Source organism: Protomyctophum bolini (assembly GCF_963924005.1).
Source record: "Protomyctophum bolini genome assembly, chromosome: 5".
Classification (NCBI taxonomy): domain Eukaryota; kingdom Metazoa; phylum Chordata; class Actinopteri; order Myctophiformes; family Myctophidae; genus Protomyctophum; species Protomyctophum bolini.
In genome coordinates, this window is record NC_137866.1 from 24,538,759 (window position 1) to 24,554,737 (window position 15,979).

The 15,979-nt window shown below is 40.9% G+C and overlaps 1 protein-coding gene across 1 annotated transcript; it reads left to right on the forward strand.

Annotated features, from left to right (window-relative positions):
* The first annotated feature begins 1,604 nt into the window (after nucleotides 1–1,604).
* Nucleotides 1,605–11,341, forward strand: pmelb (premelanosome protein b). Its single transcript, XM_080763682.1, has 12 exons — nucleotides 1,605–1,712; nucleotides 3,411–3,506; nucleotides 3,785–3,931; nucleotides 4,020–4,148; nucleotides 4,734–4,895; nucleotides 5,116–5,451; nucleotides 6,024–6,284; nucleotides 7,243–7,368; nucleotides 7,481–7,583; nucleotides 8,446–8,651; nucleotides 10,536–10,626; nucleotides 11,034–11,341. Exons 1-12 carry the CDS (start codon nucleotides 1,655–1,657, stop codon nucleotides 11,191–11,193), a joined length of 1,875 nt encoding a protein of 624 aa, XP_080619808.1. The 5' UTR covers nucleotides 1,605–1,654; the 3' UTR covers nucleotides 11,194–11,341.
* Nucleotides 11,342–15,979: the final 4,638 nt, after the last annotated feature.

Genomic DNA, 15,979 nt, shown 5'->3' on the forward strand with positions numbered 1-15,979 from the left:
GATGAAATGTCTTCCGCCAATCAAGACGGGGCTCTTCTACTTCTGATACCTTTCGCTACAATGCAATATTTCACACTGCCACCTACTGGAAAGACGGGCAATCCAAAACTACAGTGTGGTTTACCTGTACAGACCTTTTACAGTCTATGGTACAGACAACTGTATCAGAGGTGAAGAACGTTATAATAATATATATAAGTAATATATTTTCACTAAGCACAGCTTTGAGTAAACATTTTTTGTATTATTATTTCTGAAACACAAGGAAACTCATTATAGCTTTCACATAGGCTACAATAACAAAGTGTTTAAGATATTCACAAAATGAATTTGGCTCTCCTCTGCCTATATAATTTAATATTATATAGACGACCTTCATCAAGATTGTCTGTACAAGACTGTCACCCAGGGACAAAGGTAGGCCTAATCTTTCAAGCTTGTGTGCCTGTTGAAATGCAATTATCTTTATTAATTGGATTGGATTTTTTTTAAAACAAAACTTTAAACTTAAAATGATTGTATTGTCGAGAAATAGAAGATACATGTATTGAATTTGTCAGACAAATTCAGCACTTCAAAAAGAAATGATGGGTAAAGTTATGAAAATGTGGGCGAATGAACGTTCAAGGTTCATTTGGCATTCATGAATGATGAAACGGATTGGAATAGGATATGTTGTGAATGCTGACATTGTTTTAAATAGCTTTAAACAGTGTCACGGTTTGCCGTCAAATTTAAGACACATAAAAACACAGTGACTTATAGTTCTTTCGGTTGTAGGACAAAGCCGGATGAATTTAGGGAGTCACAAGTGTTTCAATAATCCTTATTAGCATTGCATTCCTTCCTTCTCTTAGTTAGCAGTGTTGTGTGACTTATAGTTGTAATGACCGTACTACTGGCTCCTATACCAGCCAGCGCTACATACATCTAAAATACAGGCATTACAACATGTCTTAATGCTGTAAAATTGCTTAAGTAAATCATTTCAAACCAATTGCTTTGTAGATATAGGTTACAACAAATTAATGAGATTTTAGGAGGCTATATATTCGTATTTTCAGAAAGAATATTTGAATCAATCTTCTGTTCTGTTATGTTGAGCTTGTCTCTTTCAGTATAGATTTAATATCGCGTTTTCATTAAAAAGTATCAACTCTGTAAAAAATATTAATGAATAGATCAGTATCCAACACACTATAATTATTGATACAAAGGAAGCAAGTCAGTGCAAAGTTCACATTTGAGGCTGTATCATTTTCAAATTGTATTTAGTCTCTAAGTGTATAATGTGTTCACGTTTAACTAAATCTTGTGATTCCCTCAGCCTATGAGAATTAAAGCACTTTCTTTGCACTGCTTGCTTTACTGTACTGTATGTATACAGTACATGTGCTGTATATATCTGGGATTATATGACCCACAAAATCCCTGACACATACAGTACTTCTACTGTAAACACACAATCACTACACTATACTATATAGGTGCCTCTAAATCTTATGGGAGGAGGCATCGCAGAATTTCACAGAATTTCATAGCGTTGAAGGGGTTTGGTCTATTATTTGTGTGAGGTCAGAGTTGAAAGAGTTTATAAAGCTGATTTCCTCTGGCTTGGCACTCAGAAAAGGGATATTTCAGGCAGCACTCGAGAATGCGGACGGCTCTTATACCTTTGGTGCTGCTGGCAGTAGCTTCATGTGCTGTGGCAAGTAAGTATAGACACTTTTAAACACATTTTTAAAAATAGAAGGCAAAATGCATGCAGTATTTATGGGTAATGGTCCCTTATAAATACTAATTGTTTGTACTTTCTACTCGGTTCTTAGTCACCTTTTGAGGGCTGTATATTTTATTGCTAACATTGCAACTCTACAAAACCGACACGTCTTTTCTGGTGAGAGCAGATGGTCGTGGTTGTTGTGGTCTGTGATTTTAGAAAAAAAATGTGTGCATTTCATAGGTCCAGTCAGAATCATTATAGTACCATGATTGACATTGATCCTGTTCTTACAGAGATGACTGTACAAGATCTATAGCCAGATAAAGGCACATTACCGCAGGAAAATCCTCAATGTTCATTTAACTCTGAGATTGTTCAAATGTAACCAAATGGACCTGTATTGTCCAATTGTACACTCTCAGAGTTACAGACGGAAAAAGTATCACTGAAGATTTTATTGTACAGCCATTAAAGAAGTTTTTCATCCTTTTGAAAACAATGTGTACGTACTACGTAGTAATGTTTAATGTTAAATAATTGTCTCAATTATAGGATAGGATTATAGGATCTATGTTTTTTGTTTAATTCAAATACATGGGCACATAAAAACCAAAAGTATGTAATAAACTCATAGCATATGCATACAGTCAAATTGAGAGTTGCAAAGCAATGAAATACTGTAGTTTAACAGGAACTATCTTTACTCGTGGATTAAGGATAGTCTCTTTAACAGGTCAAACGTTCCTTTAAAACAAAGAGGTGTCTTATAAAAAAAATTCAACATGATAAATGTGCATACAATAAAATACTGCCTTCTAGCTTTGTTCATATAAAAACCTATAGTCTCCTTGTACACAATTAGATGTACGGTCACCTTTTGAAGTTTCAAGGCCTGTTTGTGTAGTTTCAAGCCATTCCCATGTGATAGGCCTATTCACCAGACCATGAGTGAAAGAAAACATGCAGAGAATTCTTTTCATCTTTGTCAGATGATTTTTAAATTCATGCACCAGCTTCAATTAGGTTAACATTATCTGAGAAAAGGGACAATTCATCGTGTTTCATCCAACAGCGACACATTACAATGCCTATACTCAATATAACATTCATCATACGAAATAATTCATCAATAGCTTGTGTTCCAGTTCAACCTTGTGACAAACTTAAAACCAAACCATAAGTAATAATCTGTCAGTATCTGTCAGTTTACAGTTAATTTAATATTGTCCCTCTTTGCTTTTAATCCAAATTAATCTATTGTAAAAAAAAAATCAAATGCCTCCATGTGAGAGCATGCACGCACGCATGGTCGCACACACGCACACGCATGCGCGCACACACACACACACACACACACACACACACACACACACACACACACACACACACACACACACACACACACACACACACACGCACGCACGCACGCACGCACAGCACACACACACCTGACTATCACATGAGAGGGATTTGGAGGACTGGATTATAATTTCAACAGTCAAGCAGCACCTTCAGCCACAAAAGCAATGATGAATTTGTTGATATATTATACCTCCCTGGTATGGGAATACAATTTGGACACTTTAAATAAATTATAGCGCAGCCATGAAAATACATCTCAGTACAGGTACAGGTGGGAACTCTACATTTATTTATTTAAATAATGTATTTATTTTATGTATTTCAGAGGCCAAAAACCGCTTCACAAGATATCCGTCATGGAATTCGAAGATGTACCCAGTCTGGAGAGAAGGAGACGCTCGCTACAAAGACTCTTGGAAAGGTATGCCAATATAAAATGTGTGTGTGTGTGTGTGTGTGTGTGTGTGTGTGTGTGTGTGTGTGTGTGTGTGTGTGTGTGTGTGTGTGTGTGCGTGTGTGTGTGTGTGTGTGTGTGTGTGTGTGCGCGCGCGCGCGCGCGTGGGTGTTTGTCCAATCATTGTTGATTATCTGTTCGGCATTAAGCTAACATGTACGTTTTACAGAGAATTAGTTAGGCTGTATTTACTATTTTCTGTCATGTACTATGTTGTTAAGTGTTTCCTGTCTGCTGTTCTACAGGTGGAAGGGTGACTTTCAACGTGGGGAATGATGCTCCATCTCTGACTGGAGCCAAGGTGACCTTCACCATCGACCTAGAGTTTCCACACAACCAGAAAGTACAGCCCAACGGACAGGTTGTCTGGGCTGAGGACTGTGTGATCAATGGTAATACGCACGCAAGTTTCTTTAACAATACCTTTTTGCATATTTCTGAACAGGCTGTAACCATTAATGTCATTATTTATTGCTATAGGAACTAAATATCATGAATCTGAGCCTGTGTACCCAGCCCCGGACATAGACTGGGAAGACGTTTTCCCAGATGGCACACAGTTTAAGAAGGACAAGCCACCTGCTTACGTGTATGTATGGAAAACATGGGGTAAGTGCAGCTTTCTTCTCCTTAAGATTCTAAATCACATTTAAACAATGTATATTTCCTTGGGTCAGAGAGACCACATGGCATGACCTGAAACTTGACCCAGAATGGATTATGTGCAAGAGTCTTAATAGGGCTCATATGATCATATGAACTCTTCAACTTTGCCTTTGTTAGACCAAAGGGGCTATGCCTTTCAGGCAAAATATATCATGCATTAGATTAGAATCTACAACATTTATTTAATATTTTTTATTTCATTAGAAACACAACACCACATTCACACATGGTCAATTATTTAAACATGGAATGTACCCATGTTTATTTATATGCAATATAATGTGCGGTAATTGACCGTAAGGCACACACAGTAGAGTAAGTATCAGGCATATATTCAGCCGAGTCACATGCGGCTATATATGAAGGCTGGCTGGATGATTCTTGAATAGAACTAAACACAATTGCATTATTGTACTTATTGAGTGTCGGTAACAGCAGTGAATTAATACACAATGGTGCCATGATGGCCATGATTGTAGGTATATGTGTGCACTTTATCCACATGATCTATTTGTCGTCTTTGACCAGGTCAGTACTGGCAGGTGTCAGATGGTCCATCCTCCTCACTGACCATCAGCACAGACGATATCCCTTTGGGTTCCTACACCATGGACATTGTCATCTATCACTATCGCAGCAAGCAGAAGTTCATTCCTCTGGGATATGCCTCCACTCAGTTCTCCATCACTGGTTAATAATTCAAATTTATATTTATATTTTAGAAGTTTACGGTAATATCATCTAGTTATTCTAGTATGATTTAGTATGATCCATGCACAGTTTTCTATTTGTTTATCCAACAGTTTTTGTTAATTTATTTCATGTTTAAAAAAAACGTGGTTTTAGCGTTTGGAACACAATAGGTGATAATATGCTTATGGTCTGAGTATCCAACTGTGTCTTTCTTCAGATCAAATCCCCTTTGCCGTGTCATTGGATCAAGTGGACGACATCGTGGCGGGTGACATGCGCTTTGTCCAGAACCGAGCCATCGCCTTCACCGTCACTCTCCACGACCCCAGTGAGTACCTGAGTGACGCCGACGTCACCTTCAACTGGGACTTTGGAGACGCGAGCGGAGCCCTCATAACCAGAGAGATGTCGGTCACCCACACCTACATCAGGTCTGGCTCTTTCAAGCCACACGTGGTGGTCCAGGCGGTCATCCCCGATAAGGCCTGTGATCCCCCGGTCGTTGAGCCCACTCAGGCTCCTGGCCCGCCACCTGCTGACCTGGGAACCACAGGTAACAAACTGGTCTATATTGTTTGGAACACCCTATAACGAAAGCCCAATATGTACTTTGTATGTCCGTTGTTGTAAGTGCTGTTTGTCAGCTTTCAAACATTTACATGACAAACCCACTGATGCACCCATTCTATGGGTGTAGGTCTACGCAGGCAGGAAGAACTTCATTGTCCACAAGTTGCATTTCTTTTGCTTTGCTTTTACTTCAAATACAGTGCAAAATACAAAATGTTTACTCAGTCTTCTTGCTACTGGTAAAAACCATGTATCCACGTAGGTGCATGAATTCTCCCCCCACACCTGTCCATAATTAAACCCTAGGCCTGGGAGGCATTCCCGTCTGTGCCCAAAACAATAACCCAATTAGCCAATTATCTACAGAATATTCTCCAAACTAATAAGGATAAATAATAACAGAAATAATAATCAAAAAATACAAAACACAGTGAAATGGCTTCACTTCTTTAAGTTTGCCATAACTGTTTGATAATGCTTTTTGTACATATACGTACAACAACACACTGAAAAGAGGTGTTGGACTTACAACTTCAAAATCTGATCTGTCTGCAGTGAACGCTGCTGTGTTGGCATCCGCAGTTCCTTTGACGGTGTCCACCAGGGCGTCAGTGATGACTGTGAAAGTAGGCCCCTCTGATACAGAGGGAGATAACGCCGAGGAGGAAGCCTCCAGTCCATCTACTGCTCAACCTGCACAGGAAAGAGACACAATGGACAAGACTTCCTCCCTCGTCAACCCTGGTCCGCCAACTGGTCCCATCATCGCCAAGGCACTTGGGTCAAACAGTGAAGCTGGGACTGGATCTGTTGCAGGTTAGTGAATTTTATTATTATTATTATTATTTATTTAACCTTTGAGACTGCGTCTCTTTTACAAGTGGGAACTGCATGGGCCAAAAGGCAGAAATAAAATTACACTTCAATACCACATCGCCAATGTTACATTTTGAACCAGCAAATACAACATCCATAATACACCTTAAAGTAAAGTAAGTAGCCTTGCCGAGCCATGAGGCAGGAGCCTATCTCCTGTTTCTGTAGCGTGAGGCGCAGCTTGATGTACAAGTATACACCCCCTGGACATGACGCTAGTATGTCGCAGGGACCCCCAATCCAATCCTTGATGCTGAGTGTCTAGCTGCAGGGAGGCACTGGGTCCCGTTTTTAGAGTCTTTGGTATGACCCTGCCGGGGATTGAACCCCGACCTCCCAGTCTCAGGGCGGACACTCTAACCACAAGGCTAAGGCCACTCTAACCACTGAGCTGGTACACCTTAAAGTACCTATGCATAAATACAACAAGCCACCTACCTACCTTTTAGTAGGACACGATCTGAACAGATATTAAAAAAATATAGGCATGAACATAGGCTAGTAGCCTACATATCCAAACATGTGCAGGTGTTGGACTGCACATCAAAGATGATCCTTTTGAAACCTCTCAAGGGAACTTTCAAAGCCAATTTTTGTCTGGACTGTAGATCATTCCACGACCAAGGGCCAAAGAAGGCCAGACATTCTTTTACCCCCCTGAATACAAATAGGTTGATGCTATGTTTTTGATAATGCAGATAGGCTATACTGCAGACTAAAATAACTCTGTTGCAATGTTCCTTTTAATTGTACAGTATATGGTCCCTGTCTGTTAAGTAAACTAACAAAGTAATAAAGGTAAGTTTGTCTTCAAATGGATTTGTTCTATTGTGCTTAAGTGTGTTTGTTTCAGTTGATTGTCTGGTCGATGACAATGCATTTTTCCCATACGGTGCAGAGAGGACTCTGATGGGCCAAGCTACAGTGGTTGTGGTGAAGAAACGTGATGCAGATGACAAATCGTCAAATGATGACTGTGTGATTTATCGATATGGCTCCTTCTGTACCGGGATTGAAGTGGTTGGTGAGTTGTGTTTATGAATTATAAACAAACATCAAATCGAGGTCATCTACGGTCATTTATATGATGTTCAATGAATCTCTTTCTCCATACTGTTTAACGCCTTTGCTTTCAGAGGGTATTGAGAAAGTAGAGATAGTGCAAATGGACAATTCTGTGATGATGACACCTAAAGCTGAGAGAAAGGTGTTGGATCTTACAGTTATTTGCCAGGGAAGGTGAGTACTACCGCATTATAAGTTGAAAACTTGAATCAGGTCTTTAAGAGAGAACCTTAATAATAATATTACAAACCTAACTAAGTAAAAACAGGTAATTACAAAAACTGGTCTAAAGGACAATGCCAGTGGTGTGTCATACATGTTTAGCTTATTAATAATAATAAATGACTGAAGAATCACTGTATATACTTGACAATACTGCTAATTTTCCAAATCATACAGTCATTTTATGTGGTCATCAAGAAAGCCAATGTTTTCCGTTAATTTCAATACAGTAAAATCAACTGGCAGGGACTTAAGTTGTCAGATACAGTAGATCATTTTCGATAAAAGTTTTATTGCGACTGCGGTCGCATTTACTATGAAAATATCTCGTCCATTAGCTAGTCACCCCACGCCTCCATATATGGTCATGCCTTGTGACATCATGTGACATCACGTCACCCAGCCGGATGCGTGCACGCAACCTCGCCCTTCGGGGCGTCTTACTGGTTATACTTAATTTTACTGCATTTATAAATTATGTTTTTATTTGAAATGGCTGGCCAACATTTGTCCCTGCATGGAGAAAAGATTGTTTCATCAAATAAATTAAAATCACACAGTAGCCTATTGTTAAGCTAAGATTGTTTCAGTTATTCAGGTAAGTTTGGTAGAATTGTAATGACTTTGGAGGACAAAATGTAACGAATGATAACTGCAACGAATGATAACGGCAACCTCAAAAAATTAAGTAACATGGTTTATGTTCACATACTGTGCGATATATGTGACCAAAGCTGTGAATAATGATGTGTATGGTCCTTTATCCTAGTTACAGTAGAAGTACAGTCTTTGAACAGTCATGTTCTTTCTCCAGCCTTCCAAAACAGGTGTGTAGTGTGATTCTGGATGCTGAGTGTTTGAGGCCCATCCACACAGAGTGCAACATGGTAGAACCATCCAATGAGTGTCAGTTCGTGTTACGTCACTTCTTCAATGACTCTGGTGTCTACTGCATCAATGTGTCAATGACCAATGATGTCAGCCTGGCTGCCACCAGCGCTAAAGTCAACGTCAGCACGGGTATGTAACACAACCTTACATGGTGAAACGTACATATAACTTAAGTTACGATAAAGTCAACTACAGGGTGAGCATAAAATGTGACGAGACATTCCATTCATTTGCTAGAGATCCCTAGAAAAACACGACCCTTTCAGCGTGCAAGGTGTATGGTCTCCAATCCATAACGATTTTTACACAAGAAATTGAAATCTATGACATGTATACTACCAATGGCCCCAGGTTATTCCTGGTCAGATGTCCTGTCATGCAAATGCAGTCGGGGGTTAAGGTGAATTAGACAGACGGTAGAATAGATGAAAGGACATGATTTCTAATTATCTTAAGATCTCGCTCAGGAATGTCAGGATAAAAAAAAGTGCGGTCGACATCAATGCGGTCGACATTCTGCATGATGGACTTTCAGCTGGAAAACACATTAATTAGGCTTATTTAGCTAGACTGAACACTTCCAGCAGTTTGAAAACATTGTCCATAAACCACACTTAATGACGCTGAAATGATAAATCCATTGTAAAGTATAGAGTTTTGGTATATAGTTATGATTTCTAGTCTGCTTAAATACTGTAGCAGTATTAAAACAGGGAAGTCTTATCTTGGTGTTTTATAACCTCCGCAACTGTTTGACCTTATAGGTGCCAATTTTGAGGCTATTTTAGATCACTTTAAATCTGACATAAGGTGGTCCGTTCTCCTTCTTTACCTGTCTCTGTGGGGTAAGGCCAATGTCATAAAAAGGAACTGTGCACCCAAATTCAATTACTTATTTATTCTTCTTAAATATTCGACCTATCGTGCAACAAATTCCTGTGGAATGGTAAAAGTCCCAGATTGAATTTAAAAAATGTAGATCAAGGTAGATCAAGGTGGTCTTGGCATTCCAAATCTGTTATTGTATTACTACGCCTTTGGTCTCCGGCACTTCTCCTTCTCCTTGGTTCCCTATTGAAAGCATATCCTTATGTGCGCCTCTACAACATGTTCACCTCATCACAGCCGGATTGACGGCAGATGAGTAATCTCATCCAATAATATGCAACTTGCAGTGGGTTTGGAAGAAGGTCGAAGTCACATAAACATCTTTCGGCCTCTATTTGTCTTAACCAAAAGCTATACGTTGGTTCTCCATTTATTTGGAGACAGTGGCTGGATAAAGGAATGTGTGTACTTTGATCTTCCTCAGTGTCAGTACTGGAAATAGTACAAACATTTGCATCACCTTCTACTCCTCAGAGTGCTGATATTCTGACGTATGAGATTTTCTGAAAAGCCTCACATTATTACACTTTTCTTTTAGAGCACTGGAATAAATAAAATAAAAACATACTGTACAGTACTGTACACTGTAAAAAAAATAAAAAAAATAAAGGAGAAAAATAAAAGAAAGGGCACATTTGAAAGGGCAGGGGGTGCTCTAGAACCCCCTAGTGTCTATCTGTGCACGCCACTGACCTGACACCCTATGATGCTAAGTGGGATCAAACAGCGCTAATGCTGGGCCGTAATATTATGTGTGAATGCAGCCTGCAGGGCTCCTTCTGCCCCCCACTGTGAATGTTTGGTTTAGTCAACTTGGTCAGGTAGCAGCACTGGAAAAACTCTCTTTCAAGCTTCTTAACAAAGTAGATAACTATCTGTTAAATGGGATAAATGGGAGGTGCACACTGGAGGCAATGTCTAATTGTGAACTGAGCAGACTATTATATGAACTGTTTGAAGTTTTCTGAATAACAATAGTCTTATTTTCATATTCCTGTTTTTTTGTTTTTTGTATTCTGTTTTTATTTTTTTCTGCTTTAAGTATTTGTTTCTACATTATTGCAAACTTTTTTTCCCTCTGTAACCTGAAAATATGAATCATAACAGGAGAGTCTCTCATTTTAGGTTCTTCTCTGCTCTCATCTGGCACCTTCGCCATGGTGATGGGAGTCTTGATGGTTGCCATGGCAGTAGCAACAGTGGCATTCTCTTACAAGTAAGAACTGACTTGTGTTAGAAATAATGAAGTCTTTTGATCGACCACCTCGAATAAAGTGTTTATTGAATCAGTTTTGGACTTTATAATCACCTGTTTGAAGATGTGAACAAGTGGATGCGGGCTGTACGTATATGCATAGTGATCAATAAGTGAGTGAGTAGAGAGACAGATAACTATTATGTATTATGTATGTACATACCGTATATGTACGTATATGTTTGTTTTCCGTTTTGCTGTAAAACCTCAATAAAAAATTATAGATTAAGAGATTAGAAAGACAGTATCACTTTGGCCTGTACATATGATTTTGCTCATCAAGCTTGGACACATTTAGATGTATGGTTGCAACAATTCAGAATGACATTATGACAATGTTATATTTATTTTCCCTTCACTTTCGATAGGCGATTCCAGTCATATGGTCCTCTCAAGGAGGACGTTGTGGCTGCCGGGCCCCAGGCCAGCCAGACTCAGAACTGTTCTGGGACTGCAATGTTCTGGAACCTTGTGAACAGACGCGGTGCCGTGGACAGCTGTCCACTGTTGCAGGACAGGCTGGTGTAAATCAGCCCCAATCACCACTTTCAACAACATGGGATGTCACCTGGGATGTTGTGTTTTTTATACTTGTATTCCCATTTTGAAGTAAACCTTCACGAATGTTTATGAATTGGCTTATTTTCTTTAACTTTCAATCACTTTCAAGTGATAATTGCCCCTACTGAAGTAATGCTTATGGTCTCAGGCGGCTACAGAGTTCATTTTTATACCTATTGAGGAAAGTGTATTTCCTATCCTTTTCGAATAAATTTGTCTCAGTTTTACTTTAGTGATTTTTGATGTACAAAATAGTTGTAGTAAATATTCAATTCAACAAAATGCTGTGAGGGATGTTCTGAATTTGAGAGGAGTTGGCTCCATCACTGCCTCCTTTGCCTCAATGAAGTCCTCATCCTTCTCCAGACCTGACATGACCTATCTACTGTATTAGGCCTCAGCAAACACACCCTATGGCCTCCTCCATACCCTCACTGTACATACCAGTGAACAAAACACACTTGTTTAAGGCATCAATTAAATAATATGGAGGGGGGGGGGGGTATAACAATTGACTAATCTGTGCCTATCGGGGTGCACGCTCGGTGGTGTCTCTCGTGGCTCAAGTTCGGTAGAGACGGCACCCCTCCGTTGCAGTCTAAAACGATACTTTCCCGGACAAAAAGAAACAGTAAAACGGCGGTCGTTAGTGGCGGCAGCAGGATTCAAACCCAGGAGGCGTGGATTGGAAGTCTAGTGACTAACAATTAAGGCAAGTTGGCTGCCAGAGTGAGGTTTTCAGGCTGTGTTAGAATGTGAGAATGCTCTGCCTCGCGGGGGCCCCCTACTATACTAGTGATATTGGGGAGGAAAAGTAAGCTAGCGTCACTGCTCCTCAGTCTCTGCAGGACTGCAGTGTTTGAAAGGCACTTGATCCATTTGCCTTGTCTTGTTCTGAGCATTTTAAGGAACAATTTTCATGCATGATTTGACCTTTTCTCATTATGGTCACCTCACGAAGACTGCAGCAATTAACTGTAAGTTGTGTGATAGAACAAGCTGGTCAACCAAGATTGCATTTTAACAGCATCGTCTCTAGGGTTACAACATGAGATGAGCTTGAATGCCCTGCCTGTTCTCAAGCTATATACCCTGAATACTGAGAGCATTTTGAAAATAAGTTTACACAGGTTATTCTGCCTCAAATCTAAGTGATCTGGGACAGTCGGTGGGTCGGGTCCCCGATTTTGAGGAGTCCCCAGATGACAGTGAAGTGACAATATAAGTAACCTTTTTAATACCTAAAAAAACATAAATTACTGCATGAAAAGCAATCAACACACAGACACACTATACTAACTTGCCCTGTGGAAATGCATTCACTGGATAATTGTGGAAATGATTGACTGACAACAGACCATCTGTGAGTGGGATGAAAGAGCAGAACAGGAAGCCACGCTTGGCTCCATGCCGAGGTTCTTCAGACAGTACAGGCACACTGTCGCGCGCAGACGCGTCAGAAGAACCTGAAGCCCTTCTTCTTCGTGGGGTTTTTAGACAGCTGGTGGATGGAAAAGAAGCTCCACCTCCGCGGCTGACTGACGCGACGGACAGCTTCCCGGACGCGCTCTCCTCCGCATCAGTCAGCCACGGCGGTGGAGCTTCTTTTCCATCCACCAGCTGTCTAAAAACCCCACGAAGAAGAAGGGCATCAGGTTCTTCTGACGCGTCTGCGCGCGACAGTGTGCCTGCGGGGAGGGAAGAGCAGCTGTGAGACAGGGAGGGGGAGTGGCCTAGCTGGACAGCTGAATGCTGAGAGGAGAGAGGAGGATGTTCAAGTTCAAGATAGGAGTGGTCCTCCGCTGAATGAAAGAACCCGGCCTGCACTCAATCCTGCATGGAGAACATATGACACCAAACAAAGTGGCCCTGATATTCAAAAATATTAAATATTAATTATTGCACTTGCTGTATATTATGAGCACAGGGGGTACGTTACACATTGAACTTGTATTTAGGAGGTCATAGATAGCTGCCCAACATACAAATAATGTGAGTGTAATCTTATTAATGAGACTACTAGTATAGTAGTCTAAATATTCAGACTCAACATTTCTATACATAGGTAGGTTGAATTATGTATTTGTCACAAGCTCACTTGTCTCCTTGGACACAAGGCAAGTGGGCAGAGAATGATCTAGGCAGCCCCCCCCCCCCCCCCCCCCCCCGGGGCAGCTGAAATGTTGCTTGTTAGTGTGCTGCTATTTCAGCGTAGTCATGTGACTACCAGGCTAAAGGGAGGCGGTTTATGTGGATATAGGCTGTATTGGCGACTCCGTTGTCCACCATCTCCTAGCAACGGCAAGTTCTTGGGACGAGGGATTGAGAGGGGGTTGGGAATCTGTAACTCTGGCCCACATATCCCTCATCTACATGACTGAACAGTTTAACCTCCATTAGGCGGCCTACAGAAGACACTAGATACTAGTGTCTAGTGAAGAAGAAAGAACTAAGAAGAGAAAGGCTATGAGAAGTACATTCAGCAACAGCAATTTATGATTGTTTTAATTAAAACTATAATTTATAAGTTAACTGAATCAGGTGACATGCATTGTAAAGCCATGCCAGAACAAAAGGTTGACAATCAAAACCCTTTAAATAAAAAAAAGTATTATTAAAGATTGGGTATTGTGTAAGACTGACGTTATGTATCTTTTAGGACCTTGCGCTGCTTCATCTCAACCATTACTCTATGGCTCTGGTCTCACTCTCAGCCACCGTGGTCTATTTTTTGACATTCCGTTTGTTGAATGTTGCCACTACTACGGAGCAGCCATAAACTACACAGGTTCATCCCGATTTTCTGGGCATCTTTGTAAAGTTAGTCTTAGTAAAAAGCAGGTTAAAGAGTAATGTTTGAGCAGATTTTCCTAAACATATTAACAACACAAATCTGTAAAGCTAGTGCTACACGTTGATTTGGGGGTGCTTGACTTGCCAGACCCGATGCCTGCATACAACAAAGCCAAATTTACAAGCAATTTTAGAGATAACAGATAAACAAGCCCAAAGTCACATAATCACATATAATAAGTAGACATATGCGGTAACACTGGTGTGGTTAGAATGAATAATACGCTTCCAACCACTACTATACTCACAATGGGCTGGAGGTTGAGGTAGGCTTATCCTATCTTTATCTTATCCTATAGGCTACTGGTCCTTGCTCATCATGGTAGTATAGCTCATGGGTGATGTGTAGACACAGAGCTCTTCTTCATCAAATGGACCTTGTCCAAAGAAACCCTATCCATGGGCTGATAGATGGAATGTATTTAATGCACTGTCAGCATGGCCACCTGCCAGTCATTAAATATGCCTGTTGCTATTGGTAAATGGCCATTGGACACTTATACTGCATTAATTGTTCTCGTCATTTGCTTTCTAATAGGTCTGCTGTTTAACCTATTTAGACCTGAGGACGATTCTACAAATGCCTTCTAAATCCTGACATTCATTCATATTCAAAGCTTTATGCGACACTTAACCATGACCATGTTTCCAATACAACTATGTAATTAGAAACTGGTTAAACTTGAATTGTCTCACTCACATTTTATACCGTCTGTGTTCTGTTGAACTTGAGTCAAACAATGTAGTTCTCTCTTCCAGCGTGAGTACATCTCCATTCTCCATCCACGTGGGCCAGGCAGGTGTCCAGATTGGCAATGCCTGCTGGGAGCTCTACTGTCTGGACTCTCTGGAGCATGGGATCCAGCCGGACGGACAGATGCCCAGTGACAAGACCATTGGAGGAGGAGACGATTCTTTCAACACCTTTTTCAGTGAGACTGGGGCTGGAAAGCATGTTCCCAGGGCTGTCTTTGTAGATCTGGAGCCCACTGTCATTGGTATTTGGTAAGCGTTATCTACTCTGGATAACTTGCTCTGCACTTGAGGAGACCACGTCTTGGACTGCTCAGTGGAGATCAACAAATCAGTGTAATCACGCACACCTGGGCCTTAGGCTATATACCCGTGCGTGCCAGTACAACTGGTGGTGTGTCTTAAAGAGATATCCACGTCACAAGTGAGTTGGGGACATTCCCCATACATACGGGTGTGATTTTTTAAGTGGTGCAACCACTTCTACATCCAGCTTTGTCCGTGTACCTGTGTACCTGTGTACCTGTATGAGCACGAGTATGTTACATAGTTATACCAGTAGGGGGCGCCAGAAACAGAGAGATGGGTAGTGCTGTGTCTCTAATGAGAGAGAGAGAGAGAGAGAGAGAGAGAGAGAGAGAGAGAGAGAGAGAGAGAGAGGGAGGGGAGTTGCACCACTTGGTTCACACAGGTGTGATTTTTTTACATTCCAATTGGCTATAGCCTATGCCTGCATGCCTTCCGAGGTTTGCAGGCCCTGCAGTGGGAACTGTGGGATATCTATAGCCGAGACCTGCGCCCTTCGATCGATGGACTGATGCGAGCACACTTTTATAGCTGCATGTGGTCCGACTCCAAACTCAAAATATTTTCAGATGAATGACAAAACTGTTTATAGGCTTTGTGTATATGGTAAGCTATTGAATAGTCTAAGAGCTAGATAGAGAGAGAGCAACTGCGGTTCTCTTGACTAGCGAAAAAATAAATCATTTAGGTATTAAAGGGTATTTTCTGCTATGTAGGCAATCAAGCAGGTGGCCGGCCGCTGGTTGGCTCATGTGTACACGTGCCCCCCTCAGACAGCTATACTGTAGCCTGTTTGACGCAGATTATCAGATTTGCGTCAGACCCTCACCCCACTCCTGCA